At 36.1% G+C, this 12,709-nt stretch overlaps 3 protein-coding genes across 3 annotated transcripts; all 3 read left to right on the forward strand.

Moving 5' to 3' along the window:
* The first annotated feature begins 2,390 nt into the window (after positions 1-2,390).
* LOC134812502 (probable RNA polymerase II nuclear localization protein SLC7A6OS) lies at positions 2,391-12,671 on the forward strand. Its single transcript, XM_063819968.1, has 2 exons — positions 2,391-2,395; positions 11,729-12,671. The coding sequence occupies exon 2, from the start codon at positions 11,753-11,755 to the stop codon at positions 12,557-12,559; it is 807 nt and encodes a 268-aa protein (XP_063676038.1). The 5' UTR covers positions 2,391-2,395; positions 11,729-11,752; the 3' UTR covers positions 12,560-12,671.
* On the forward strand, positions 4,053-5,382 carry LOC134812587 (ER membrane protein complex subunit 4-like). The gene is made up of 3 exons (XM_063820073.1): positions 4,053-4,285; positions 4,414-4,549; positions 4,657-5,382. Exons 1-3 carry the CDS (start codon positions 4,073-4,075, stop codon positions 4,836-4,838), a joined length of 531 nt encoding a protein of 176 aa, XP_063676143.1. The 5' UTR covers positions 4,053-4,072; the 3' UTR covers positions 4,839-5,382.
* On the forward strand, positions 5,562-11,458 carry LOC134812183 (translocation protein SEC62-like). Its single transcript, XM_063819426.1, has 7 exons — positions 5,562-5,637; positions 5,895-6,009; positions 6,217-6,381; positions 6,542-6,676; positions 8,770-8,901; positions 9,100-9,220; positions 10,482-11,458. Exons 1-7 carry the CDS (start codon positions 5,596-5,598, stop codon positions 10,606-10,608), a joined length of 837 nt encoding a protein of 278 aa, XP_063675496.1. The 5' UTR covers positions 5,562-5,595; the 3' UTR covers positions 10,609-11,458.
* Positions 12,672-12,709: the final 38 nt, after the last annotated feature.

Consider the following 12,709-nt stretch of genomic DNA (forward strand, 5'->3'; position numbering starts at 1 on the left):
TTTCGAGTTGACAAATTCCTCGAACCAGTGGTGGTACTAAGTCATACCAGAAGGAAGTATTTCAATTGAGCACTCAGTGACTGAGCTATTAAGGCCAACGTTTGCACACTGACTTTTGGCCCACCCTGTACTTTTGCTTAGTAAAACAGCTTTTCCAACAAAAATATTTAAAGCCATTATCCATTATCAATTATATGGAAAAATTATTCAAACAATATACACATAATATAGCAATGACCCTATATAAAAATTCTTTAAAAATGGTACAAATTTTAAAAACTCAAGGTAAAACTAAAAACCCTTTGCAATAATATATAACAAATCCACATCACAACAAAAAGCAGTTTAGACCCCCATACCATCCAACAAGCACTCAATGACCTTTTAGGGTTTAGGAGTGTTGATCAGGTTAAGGTCCAAATCACGTATTGCCGTGGGTGGAAGAGTTCTGGTACCTCTGTATCCCCTGATAGAGATTATACAGGTTCTGAGTAGATCAAAGCGCAGTCTGCGTCTGACAAATGACATCACATCACAATACCGTTGGCCTTTCTTAAGGCTGATCTTTTCAGCGAGATGTTTTAGGAACTGAGAAGCCTCAACTACCATTATCAATTATATTGCTTTAAACTGATTCCCCGGAGCTAAAGGAATCAGTTTCGAATTCCTGACCAACCTCAGGATTTTATAAAACGATGTTTTCCTTTCATTTTCATAATCGTCCTGTATTTCATCCTGATACTGGCAATAGGGCCAAATGATCGGTTCAAAGTTTCACATAGCCATGTGTATACGCGTACTGCGTGACGCGCTTGTTTCACAGGTAGAATAATTCCTTGCCGCCTTCGGTGGTCGCGCGCTACTACAAGCGAAAGGGCTCTGGTTAGAGCAAGTTTAAATTTGACACAAATTTTATATTGATGTACGTAACCCTTTTTCGCGCTGCGCGGCGCGCGCGCGGCGGCCTCCGGCCACAGAAAAGGGTACAGTGCCAATTGTTAATTGCACTACTTTTACGCAAAATTTACGCGGCTCTATTATAAAATTTAACCATATTTTAATGTAATTACTGAAAATGACGCTTGAGTTGATGTGGGCGCGCGTTGTCATACGTTGCTTGACCCGCCGCGCACGAAGTGCGCGGCTCCCCAGCTGTATCGTTAGGACGATAAAGTGAAACGACTGTCGACTGTGGGGTCGCAACGTGATACAAAGCGCGCGTATCTAAACCATTTTAATTGTTAACAATAAAAGTATTTTTAAATCAATACATTTTTATTTTAACTGGTTTATTATTCATTCAGAATAACAAGCTGACTGCTGAGCGCCGCCCAGTAATTTAGCTCATGTATGATAATTAATATGATAAAACTTATGCCGCGTGTTTTGAAAATCAAGCGCTTATATAATGGAAATCAAACTTGTTTATATTTTCATTTTGTAATTTTGGGTGTTTATATTTTAATTTATGTGCTCCACTACACGGTAATATAACAAATCTTTTTGCGTGGACTTATAAGTTGTTTCTATGCGTAATTTGATTTTTAATGGTTTTTCTCATATTACAATAAATCATTTGGAAAGTTTACACAAAAAACTAACACATGTGACCTTTAAGCTCTTTTTTATTTCGAGGGATGAGGTTGAATTATATAAATACATATTGCAGTCAAACATTTCGGTCGATGTGGTTTTCATTGTCGTACATCGAATTGTATGTCTACTGAAATTATTGGCTTCATAAGTTAACCTTTTTTATGCAGGGTCAACATAGTTTAAGCTATTGTACTGACAATATTTATTAAAATTATGTTTGATAAATAATTAATGCCGGTGGGAATTTACTTTTCTTAATGTGATGATAGTTTGTAGAGATGCATGATGATAAGATGTTATAAATTTTAATATACTTCACTTTATGCTGAGGATTGGTTTAAATTGCAGGATTCATTGCATTAAAAGTTAAATTGCTAAGTTGTATGTTACATATTATATCGATGCAGATGAAGAAGAGCTGAGACACCTCACAGCAAGTAGACCAAAGTGGCTCTTGCTTGTGATCGGTGCATCAACTACCCGCTGAAGCGGTGGGTTGGGAGTCCCCCCTGGGATTATTTCGTCCGTAAAATTGTATACAATATAAAATAGTACAGTAAAATATCTACAAAATTTACATAAACAAATCTAGGAGACCTCAAAGCTCGTCTTCTGGAGGATGAGGTTGAAGGACACGTATCGATGCAGATGTGGTGTAAAGTCTTGGACAAGTCAGCCACTAAAATGTTCAGGTTGCGTAGCAGGGTAATGGACACAATTACTCAGTGCTTCAATGTGCCTGTTGGCTACTAGTACTGGGAAAATTTATGTGGAGTCTTTCCAGTTGGCATTTATTGGTGTGGGCACTTCAGGGTTATGCAAAAGCCAGGTTGCAGAGTTCCAGTTCATTATTCAAAGCATAGTATATACATCATGTTAATATATTATCAGAGAAGCCTAACCATAAAGGCTGAGTGTCCCTGATGAGAAGACCTCTGTGTTGATGCACTGATATGTTTTCAGTGTTTGAAAAAAAGCATATTACAGCTTTTCATTTAGAATTAAAACAAGTCCTTCATATCATGGAGCCAGGGCGTGGACTGGCTACACCTGGTTAAATCATTTCCATCCCATTACATAATACCCAATAAATGTAATAGATAAATATATCTACACTACTTATTATATGTATATAACCGAACTTGCTCTCCACCTCCCACCACTGGATGTGCAACTCGAAGCTCTTTCGGCAAATTCATGTGCAAAGTACTCACACAAGGTGACAACCTCTCAGCTACACTCTACCAAGTTGACGAAAGCAGAATACCAAGCTTTCATGTCTTAACAATGTCACTGAAAAAGTACTTCCTTTGGAAAGAAAATAAGTCACACGGAACCAGAATGATAGACCTAACGCAGCAACATTTCAAGGATCTGGCCTATTACACTCAGGCAGACATAATGAGCTACAAAAATAAGATCTGGATTGACAGCATCGAAACAAATCTGCAATGCAGAACTGTCAGTAACAACAAGGAGACCAAGATACTTGGTGTGATCACAAAGATCAAAAACAGTGGGCTGCTCCTAGACAAAAACAACTTCTTATTCGGGCACAACACGAGTAAAAATCTGGACAGCCGAATAATGGACTACATTCACGGCAGCTCACCACTCTTTGCGAATATCCAAAAGATCATGGGTGGTGACAGTGGTGAGGCCTGTCGTTTCTGCAACAGCTTCGATGATTCTCCTGTACACCAGCTCCTATTGTGTCTGGAGGTGCAAGACACCAGTTACCTGCAGCTAAAAGAAGAGCTGGGTGGGGCTGACTCACATTCCTATCTAGATGAAGTGTTAACAAAAAGCAGCACACAAAAAGCATTCATTAGAAGAGTCGAATTTCTTTGGGGTCAAAATGATGCTCTCCAGGATTTATCCAACTAAACTAGAAAGATCATAAAATAAAGACTCTGCAAACATCTCAGAGAAATAACACCACCGTAAAGATTAAAGAGGGAGGATCCTGGACCCCGAAATCCACCACTTTTCTGTACTTTCAGAGGTACCAATGTGGCAGGAAACCAGGGCTCATGCTGCCGCTGAGCTAAAGCAGTAGAGGGGATGGCGGCTTCTCTAGGATCTAACACGTCCTGAAGCAGACCAACACTATGTCCCAACGCACTGGTGTTGGGATGTCTGCCCCCCGGTGCCTGTCCGGGTCAATAAAGCAGTCAAGCATCATGTATGTTATGTTGAGCATTCTCAACCAACAAATGTGGGAACTCCCACAAAACACCAAAACAGATCTAAAGAGACACTTAACAACATTGGAAAAATAGACTGCAATTTGTTTATATAATTTATAAAGCGTATATTATTGCCCACGTTAAGGGGCCTGTTAATAATTTATTAAATTATTAGCTATTTTAGATTTAATAATAATATTATATGTATTGTTGTAATAATTTTAGAACATTCTTATAAGCTATCTTTCATTGTGCACTAAAATATTTAATCCTGTTAGATAGAAATCATGGTGGCTAAGTCAGACAAATCAGTGGGATACAGGTGGAAAATAGATTTTAACGGAAGAGCAAAGAATTCCTGGCACAACCCTCCCTCCCTGGCTAACCCAATAGGATATTGTGACGATTTTGAGAGGCTCCCAGACCACGAACAGGAGGACAATAACGCTCATCTCATCGTCAAGAGATCATGGGATATAGCTCTTGTTCCTCTGAAGCAGGTTTGTTGGGTGTCACTTCATACAATAATTCAGGTTTCCCACGATTTTAATTAGCTTTATTATCCTTATATTATTGAGTTTTGTTAAACTTCAGAAAATAAGGTTTAATGACATTCCACTTGTTTCAGGTGCCCATGAATTTGTTCCTAATGTACATGATTGGAAATACGCTGTCACTGTTTCCTATTATTATGACAGTGATGATGTTCAAATCTCCCTTCTCCTCCCTCTTCTCATATAAAGCTACTTTCCAGAAGCTTGAAGGTATTTAACAAAATTAAACTCGTGATGCTTTAATGAGATAATGAGATAATTATTCATTATATTCTGCTATATCTGGCTAATTCGGCTTAATTTTTAATCAATTTCAGGCAGCCACCACATCTTACAGAAGATGGTTTTCATTCTGTCAAACTTCATCCTGATCGCAATGGCTTTGTACAAATGTAATGCTATGGGACTGTTGCCAATACATCCTTCAGATTGGATTGCATTCGCCTCTCCCAAAACAAGGATGGAGTTTGCTGTAGGAGGTCCTGTCCTTATGTCTTGAGGTGAAGAGTTGAGGGCATATTATGGTAAAAGAGCAGGAGTCAGGACTTATCATGATGAAGACGAAAATATCAAAGAGATATGATATCAAGTTCCTGATCCTTCTTTGGGATAACTTTTATTCTGATTCGATTGCGAATTTCACACTTGTGTGATGTTTGCTGTATTGTTCGTTTGGCCTGACCGTTCAGAGTGGAACCTGAAGATAAAAGATAGCTTTAAGTTAATTAAATTCTAATGAATTAATTCTATTGGTTCTAAATAATATATATTATAATAAGTTTATAACAGAATCTTTTTCACCTGTTTTAGTTTTCTGCCATAGTAAATTATCACTAAATTGATTTATAATTGATTTATATTCGATCAATTGTAATATTTCTGAAAATGAATGTATATGCCTACTATACTTTCTTTCAAAATTGCCCCCTTCCCCATTACAGCTAGCGAGGGATTTTGTGACTTTGAACAATTGTGTTTTCTATCCATATAGTATTGTAGTATTTAATCCAATTGATGTGACCTTGATATTCCTTATCAATGAACTTTCATTTTTTTAACTGTTTATTGAATCGAAATTGAAGATTAAAATCACTGCAAACTGCGATAATTGCTTGAAAACACTCTATACCTAGCCATGATATGGAATATTAATTTACTTAATACTTTCGTAATTACTATACTAATTACAAATATTATAAATTTTAACTACTGAACTAGGCTGTTTCGGAGGTAACCCTGCCCTTTCTCTTCTTATCATGGGCTCTTCCAAAGAAGAAAAAGAAAGAGAAGCTGAAAACGTCAGTTTAGTTTTCCTGTTTTTTAGATTTTAAAATTACAATAAGTAAGTGTACAGTGTACACTTAACTGATAATCCAGAAACTTCATTTTTTTACTTTTTAAATTTTGTAACTATTTAATTGATATTCCATTGCATAGTTTTTAGGTTCAGTATAACCAATAACCATAGACATTTTTCTAACTATTCCAACATCGTAAGTATGGTGATGAATTGATCTGACCACCAAATAATATAATATGATCCTATCATTTTCAGAGAGAGAGGGCCAAGAAGATAAAAAGGTTAATGAATGAAGTCAGCAAATATTTACAAAATGAGACTGCAACTATAGAAGGAAAAACCAAAGAAAAATCCATTAAATATTTCTCAGGTAAATGCTCACCCTAGCAGCAGATTATAATTTACAGCTCAGGCTTTTAGCTTTTTCACCTAACATGAACCCTGACTAAATCTCTAGTGCGATTTAGTTTGATCTAACATATCCATTTACTTTTTTGATAAATAATGAATCCACAGCCTCTCGATAAATACTGAGAATTCGCTTCACATTTACTTACCTCAATGTTCTGAAATACAGGGGGTGCTTTGGTGGATACTTTAATGAGTTCCTCTTGGGCGGATGCTAACGATGACTTACATCTTGAAACGAGATTTGACGCTATCGAGTTCTGCACGGGCCTCCTTTCCAACGAGTTCTTTATTGCTTTGAAACTGAAATCTAAAAAACGTGTAACAGACGGAGGTAAGTGAAAACGAGTAGTTCTTGAAAAGATACAGCAGACAAGAACACAATTGTTTCTTTTATTATCTCAAAATATAGCTTTATGATTTGAAAACAAGTTTAATACGTTCAACCAATCTCCACATTTTTATGAATGTAAAGTAAATGTTACTATTCACAGAATCATCGAAACCGAAGAAATCGAAGAAACCCCTCAAGTTTGATGTGATAATCGATGCGGGAGAGTTCCTTGATAGTCCAGAACAGTTTTACATGTGGAAATACAGTCCGATGGGAATATGGGCATACATTATCGGTACCTAAATAACTTATATCACTTTATCATGCGCATTATCTCTTATATATTTTTTGGTTCAAAGATACAGTCAAATTCGACTGGGTCGACATTCAAAGTCGACATTCTAAAAATATCATTGTCCAATTTTGTGAATTTTCTCTGCATATTAGTTTTTATGATAAAAACATAAATCAGATGAATTTGCCTTTTAGTTTGATACTTTAAAAAAAGAGGATGAATGTTGGAAAATGAATAACTTGTCAAGCTGGATCGCAATTTTTCGACAGATTGAAATTGAGTCACTTAAGTCACGATACAATAGCTATACATAAAATTAGATAATATAATAGTTTGCAGGCAGTTTAGCCTATTATACATATTACTATTATACACACATTGTACACACATTGTACTATTATACACACATTGTGTTCTTTGGGGGTAATCCAAGATTTATACATCTTGAATTGTCACAAAACTCAGTGTAAGCCATATTAACATATTAACCACGTAAGGTATTTGTTATGTTAAGGCTGGGGGTTCACCCTGAATTTTTTGTGAAACTTGGTTTCGAGATAGCAGTTGACCAACAAACTAGGACCGGTGACCGAACTTTTGAGGGGGTCCCGGACCCCAACCGCCAAACGGTGCCCGCGGGGCAGCCACGCCCATATTTGGTCCAAATTAGGCCCAATTTAGCCAAATACCCTGAACATGCCCAAAACCCAGATTTTAGGTGCTCTACTTGTAGCTAGTGGTCCCCTGAACTCGTATATGAATTTTCATCAAGATTGGACAAAAAATGACTGAGTTATGAGCCAAAAACCATATGACCATATTTGGGCATACGCACCAAATTTGATCGATTTTGGCCCATAAATTGGTCAAATATCAATATTTTTGAATGAAACCAACTTTATATGGAAGATAAGCCTATACTACAGATTCTCTATGATTATCAGCTCAATATCTACCTAACTGTGGATTCTGTGTTCAATTAATTGCAAAAAATGAACAAAATCGCCCATATCTCAGTTCGCGATATTTGCGAAACTGATTTCGTTCAAAACAATAGAACTCAATAGGGTTTCAATATTTTTACATGAAATTTTCAGAATCAACGTAGAATCGCATTTCGACCTTAAGTTTTAATATGGAATTTTGAGTTAGGCCTTTAAAAAAATTTGGCGGCCAAATTCTGAAAAATGCCCGGCAAATTTCAGAATTTGGCCGCCAAATTTTTTTAAAGGCCTAACTCAAAATTCCATATTAAAACTTAAGGTCGAAATGCGATTCTACGTTTATTCTAAAAATTTCGTGAAAATATTGAAACCCTACTGAGTTCTATTGTTTTGCATTTGAGCGAAATCAGTTTTGCTAATATCGCGAACTAAGATATGAGCGATTTTGCTCATTTTTTCAACACAGAATCCACAGTTAGGTAGATATTGAGCTGATAATCATAGAGAATCTGTAGTATAGGCTTATCTTCCATATAAAGTTGGTTTCATTCAAAAATATTGATATTTGACCAATTTATGGGCCAAAATCGATCAAATTTGGTGCGTATGCCCAAATATGGTCATATGGTTTTTGGCTCATAACTCAGTCATTTTTTGTCCAATCTTGATGAAAATTCATATACGAGTTCAGGGGACCACTAGCTACAAGTAGAGCACCTAAAATCTGGGTTTTGGGCATGTTCAGGGTATTTGGCTAAATTGGGCCTAATTTGGACCAAATATGGGCGTGGCTGCCCCGCGGGCACCGTTTGGCGGTTGGGGTCCGGGACCCCCTCAAAAGTTCGGTCACCGGTCCTAGTTTGTTGGTCAACTGCTATCTCGAAACTAAGTTTCACAAAAAAATCAGGGTGAACCCCCCCCCCTTAAACTCAACGATCATGCAATGCAACGTTATATGTACCACGCTGTTGAATAATCCAACCTGAGAGTACTTAATAACCTAAAAGTTGCCAATTTGGCGAATTGTTCATCACAATCACGGTGTTTATTCCTCTAAATTTGTCGCACATAAAAATGTCGCACTATTTGAAAACTTTTACTACACTTATATGTCGCCTCTGATCTCCATGCTAATATTGTGTTGTTCAGGTGGAGGGTTGCTGCTCGGAGTTATAGCAATGGCTCTTGTGCCAGTGTGGCCGGGAGAGGCCCAGATCGCATTCCAATACATTACTAATGGTTCCGGTGTCATTGTGGGCGTCTTCTTTGCTCTTTTGATTGGTAAGTAGTCCATAGATTTCTAATTCAACTGAAACCTACAGAATTAATCATCTACATCATTCATATCAAGACCACTTTTAGTATTTTTTTTTACACACTTTACGTTACAGTTATCTATCAATGAGAGCCGAGTCGCCGAGAGGTAATAAAATTCATCCTGATACTCAGCATGTTACTGAAAATATTTGTACTTCTCAGTCAGATTAATTCTATTTGTGTTGGTGTGGGCGTTTTCTAAAGGAATCTACCACTTTTGGCTGTTGCCGAACATCAACGAAGATAAACTCGGAATAATTGAAACTTTTAAACCGCTTTATTCGTGAGTAACATTTAATTACTACTGAAGTTAAATTTGAATCCTAGTTTCAACGTTTAGCAGTGTTTTAGCTCCATGATATTTTTATATACGGGTTTAGGTTTTTGAACGTTGTTAGTAAGCAGTAATCTAATGTTCTTGGTGATCATTAAGAAAACAACGTATCTCCTTGTGACCCGACTAGTTTTGGCTTTTGAAAGCTATCCACAAGGGAGTATCACCTACCAGATAAAAAAAAAAATCTTAATGAATTATATAAGAAATCAAATTACAACTATATTTGTATATTTTAATCTGCTAGGTGATACTCACTTGTGGATAGCCGTAAAAAGCCGAAACTTGTTGTTGCTGTTGTTGTATGACCACCATTAAGGCCAGAAGGGGGGGGGGGGGGGGGAATTTTTAAAAAATCGACATTTATATTATTCTTTAGATAAGTTCATTTTTGATGACAAAAATTTTGCTGCCATTCACATATTTGTAGCTGCTTAACTTTTTTTGATAAATGAGGTTAACCGATTCTTACAAAATTAGCTTTACAACATTAAAGTAATTAAAATTGAGGTTAAGATTTTATTACACTCCAAGATTTTTTGTTATTTCGATCAGTAAATTTTAACTCTAAATTCTAGGTTCATAATTGTCAGAAAAAACGAAATCTAAACGAAATCATCAAATATGATCATACAGTGACAAAGGTGATTTGAAATGACCATATTTAAGTAGAAGAGTCCGCCCGTAAATGGCTAAAAATTGATTTTAAACTCTCATTTTTTGACTATCTGGCCAGTCAATCACATGTTAACCTCAAAAACTTAATCGTTACACTGAGCAAATGTTTTATTATATAATATATAACAATATATTGATAAACCAATTCCAGTGTAATACGGTCTTTAGCGAGGTTAACAACCATATTATGTTTACTACTACTACTGCAACATATCATGATAGTTAACCTCATTTTTAAATATGAAACACTATGAAATTTATGTATGTGAAAACTGGGAAAATAGTCATTTACCCCTCCCCCCGCCCCCTCTGGCCCTAATAACATCAGAACTGACTTTTCATCAACTTCATGCTCAACGTCAGCTAACGCTCATCATAACTAATCTACTGTTCTATATTACCTGTGCAATTATGTCTTTACAGTGTACACTTTACATATTATAACTTTATCAATGCATAATTGCATTAATATTTTTAAATTCCTGTTCCTAATATAGGACATAAACATCGATTGCAAATAAATTCTGTGCAGGTTAGACAATTACTACGAAGAAAAAGAGAAGAAAGAGCACAGGAAAAAGCGGAGAGAAGCTCGAGAAAGAGAAGGAATATCTGGAAGTGAAGTAACCAGCGCTACAGAGGACAAGAAAACCATTTAGAAAACAACAGGATAGTTAATCTCGTTAAACTGACCCTTCAATCGTTCTGTGAAATTAATTGTAAATTAGGTTTTTGAAAGAATAGCAATTATCAACAGATTAGATAGGTATTAGGACGCTATTTGTTTTGAAATTAGGAATTTAAGGAATCATGCATACAGAATATTATTTCCAACTTGCAGAATACAATAGCTAGTCTATATAATAGCTTGAATTGTTAAGTCAGAAAAATGAGTTTTAAAGCTTCAGATTTTAAGAATTACCGTTCCCAATCACTTTAATGAGCCGCAAGAAATTTGTTGTTGGTTAAATCCCTAATTCTGATGTATTGTGCCGACTGATTTTATACGATTGCATATAATTGGGTTTATGATATAAAGTTTATACAGCTTGGGGTAAAATCAGCATTACTTGAAAATTTGAAAATGAGTTATTACTTAATAGTGGCATGGGGTTCTCGACCTTGGGAAGTTCAGACATGTGAAAAGTTTGGATATATCATAGTTGAATTATTTCTTGTTCTGATGCCTAAAATGATTCCAAGGACCGAAAGTCTCCATGAAAGAGGCTAGTTAAAAGTATCTGGTATTATTCATCGCCACCTTGATCAATGATTTGAATTCTTATGGTCGGATACCTCACCCGTTCCCCTCAGTTTCGGCTCAGTTTCGGCCCACCCTACTACGAAGAATCTAGATTTTTTTGTTAAGAATTTTAGCATGCTCTCGTTTATCAAAATTCTATAATTTCGGTTTGACTAATAAAGTTTTACAGTATATTTCATTTGCACTAATTCAATGATAAAGATAGTCAATGACATTGTAAATATAAATGCACTTTTTAAACAGAACAGATGGTTTTACTCATACTGTAATATTAATTTCGCATTTTCCTTGCTTTTATGTTATAGTTTATACATATAATATTTGAAAATACTGATAGTTGGATAATATCCGGTTGATACAACCGGATATTATCCAACTATCAGTATTTCAATCATGAGACTAATAATCAGCGAACTACTCCATCATATAATTAAATATTTTAACACATTTTGTTGATGCTGATGACAAAATATTTTACCGAAATCCCCGTCTAGATCTTATTTACCACTCCCTAGAATGTAAAATGTGAAGAAGTCGCAATGTCAGATAGTTCACAACCTAAAGAAACCACCGCCGCCCCACCTAAAGAAACCACTGCCGCCCCCTTATCAGTGCTTTATGTGAAACGTAAGCGTGATGAACCCAGCAATCCTTCACTTTTTGTTCAGTTCGATACAAAACGTCAGAAAGTTTTCAATGAATTCAAATTCGTGACGTCAACTCCGACGGAACCTAAGAGACTTGACAGAGACGAACTTCACAAGAAATACAAGCATGAGAACACTGTATCAGATATCAAGGAAAAATGTCGTCGTGACCAGAACACTGCACGTAAAAACAACAAATATAATCTGATCTCTTCGCTAAGGACCGACGACGGTGCCCTGTTCTCAGCAGAGGTTCAGGATCCAAACGAAGATGATATTATTTGTAATGCCGAGAAAATGTTATCCGAAAAACTCAGCCTTAACGAGGCGCCACCTTCGTTTGTTAGCAATGGAACTGAGGAGTGGGTATATGATGTTTACCTTTGTGAGAATGTCTGCCAAGGTGATATTGACGCTATACATTCTGAACAATTAGAAGAACTCGACTTTGAGCCCGCAGAAAAACAGAAGTTTATCAATGAATACGATGAGGACTCAAATGATGAGAACTTTTACGGGAACGACTATCCTGATGAAGAAGCATCCTCGTCAGGGGACTCCGAGAAAGATTCTGATGATTCTGAGAGAGTTGTAAGTAAGATGAGGTGTTCTAACGAGTTCTTTGATTCAGAATATCATGGTGTTAATAAATCTCATTATCTTGACAAGTATTTGTGCAGTGATACTGATTCAGATTAGTGCTGTTGTTTTTACCTGTTTACCTATATTTTATCTTTTTAACTATTTTGTGGCTTGCTTTGTATTTGTTAAAATTTTTGGAATTTTAAAGTCATATAATTTTGCTATTTAACGATTTGTTGTTTTTCTTCAACCAATTATCGATTTAAT

Source organism: Bolinopsis microptera, chromosome 3 (genome assembly GCF_026151205.1).
Source record: "Bolinopsis microptera isolate Bmic1 chromosome 3, MBARI_Bmic_1.0, whole genome shotgun sequence".
Taxonomy (NCBI): domain Eukaryota; kingdom Metazoa; phylum Ctenophora; class Tentaculata; order Lobata; family Bolinopsidae; genus Bolinopsis; species Bolinopsis microptera.

What these genes read in the sequence shown, in the direction of transcription:
- LOC134812183 (XM_063819426.1), top strand. Translation starts at nt 5,596, where the DNA reads ATGGGCTCTTCCAAAGAAGAAAAAGAAAGAGAAGCTGAAAAC. An exon ending in ATCCATTAAATATTTCTCAG is followed by an intron (nt 6,010 to 6,216) that starts GTAAATGCTCAC and finishes TCTGAAATACAG; the next exon opens with GGGGTGCTTTGGTGGATACT. An exon ending in CTTCTTTGCTCTTTTGATTG is followed by an intron (nt 8,902 to 9,099) that starts GTAAGTAGTCCA and finishes TGTACTTCTCAG; the next exon opens with TCAGATTAATTCTATTTGTG.
- LOC134812502 (XM_063819968.1), top strand. Translation starts at nt 11,753, where the DNA reads ATGTCAGATAGTTCACAACCTAAAGAAACCACCGCCGCCCCACCTAAA.
- LOC134812587 (XM_063820073.1), top strand. Translation starts at nt 4,073, where the DNA reads ATGGTGGCTAAGTCAGACAAATCAGTGGGATACAGGTGGAAAATAGAT. An exon ending in CTCTTGTTCCTCTGAAGCAG is followed by an intron (nt 4,286 to 4,413) that starts GTTTGTTGGGTG and finishes CACTTGTTTCAG; the next exon opens with GTGCCCATGAATTTGTTCCT. An exon ending in TACTTTCCAGAAGCTTGAAG is followed by an intron (nt 4,550 to 4,656) that starts GTATTTAACAAA and finishes AATCAATTTCAG; the next exon opens with GCAGCCACCACATCTTACAG.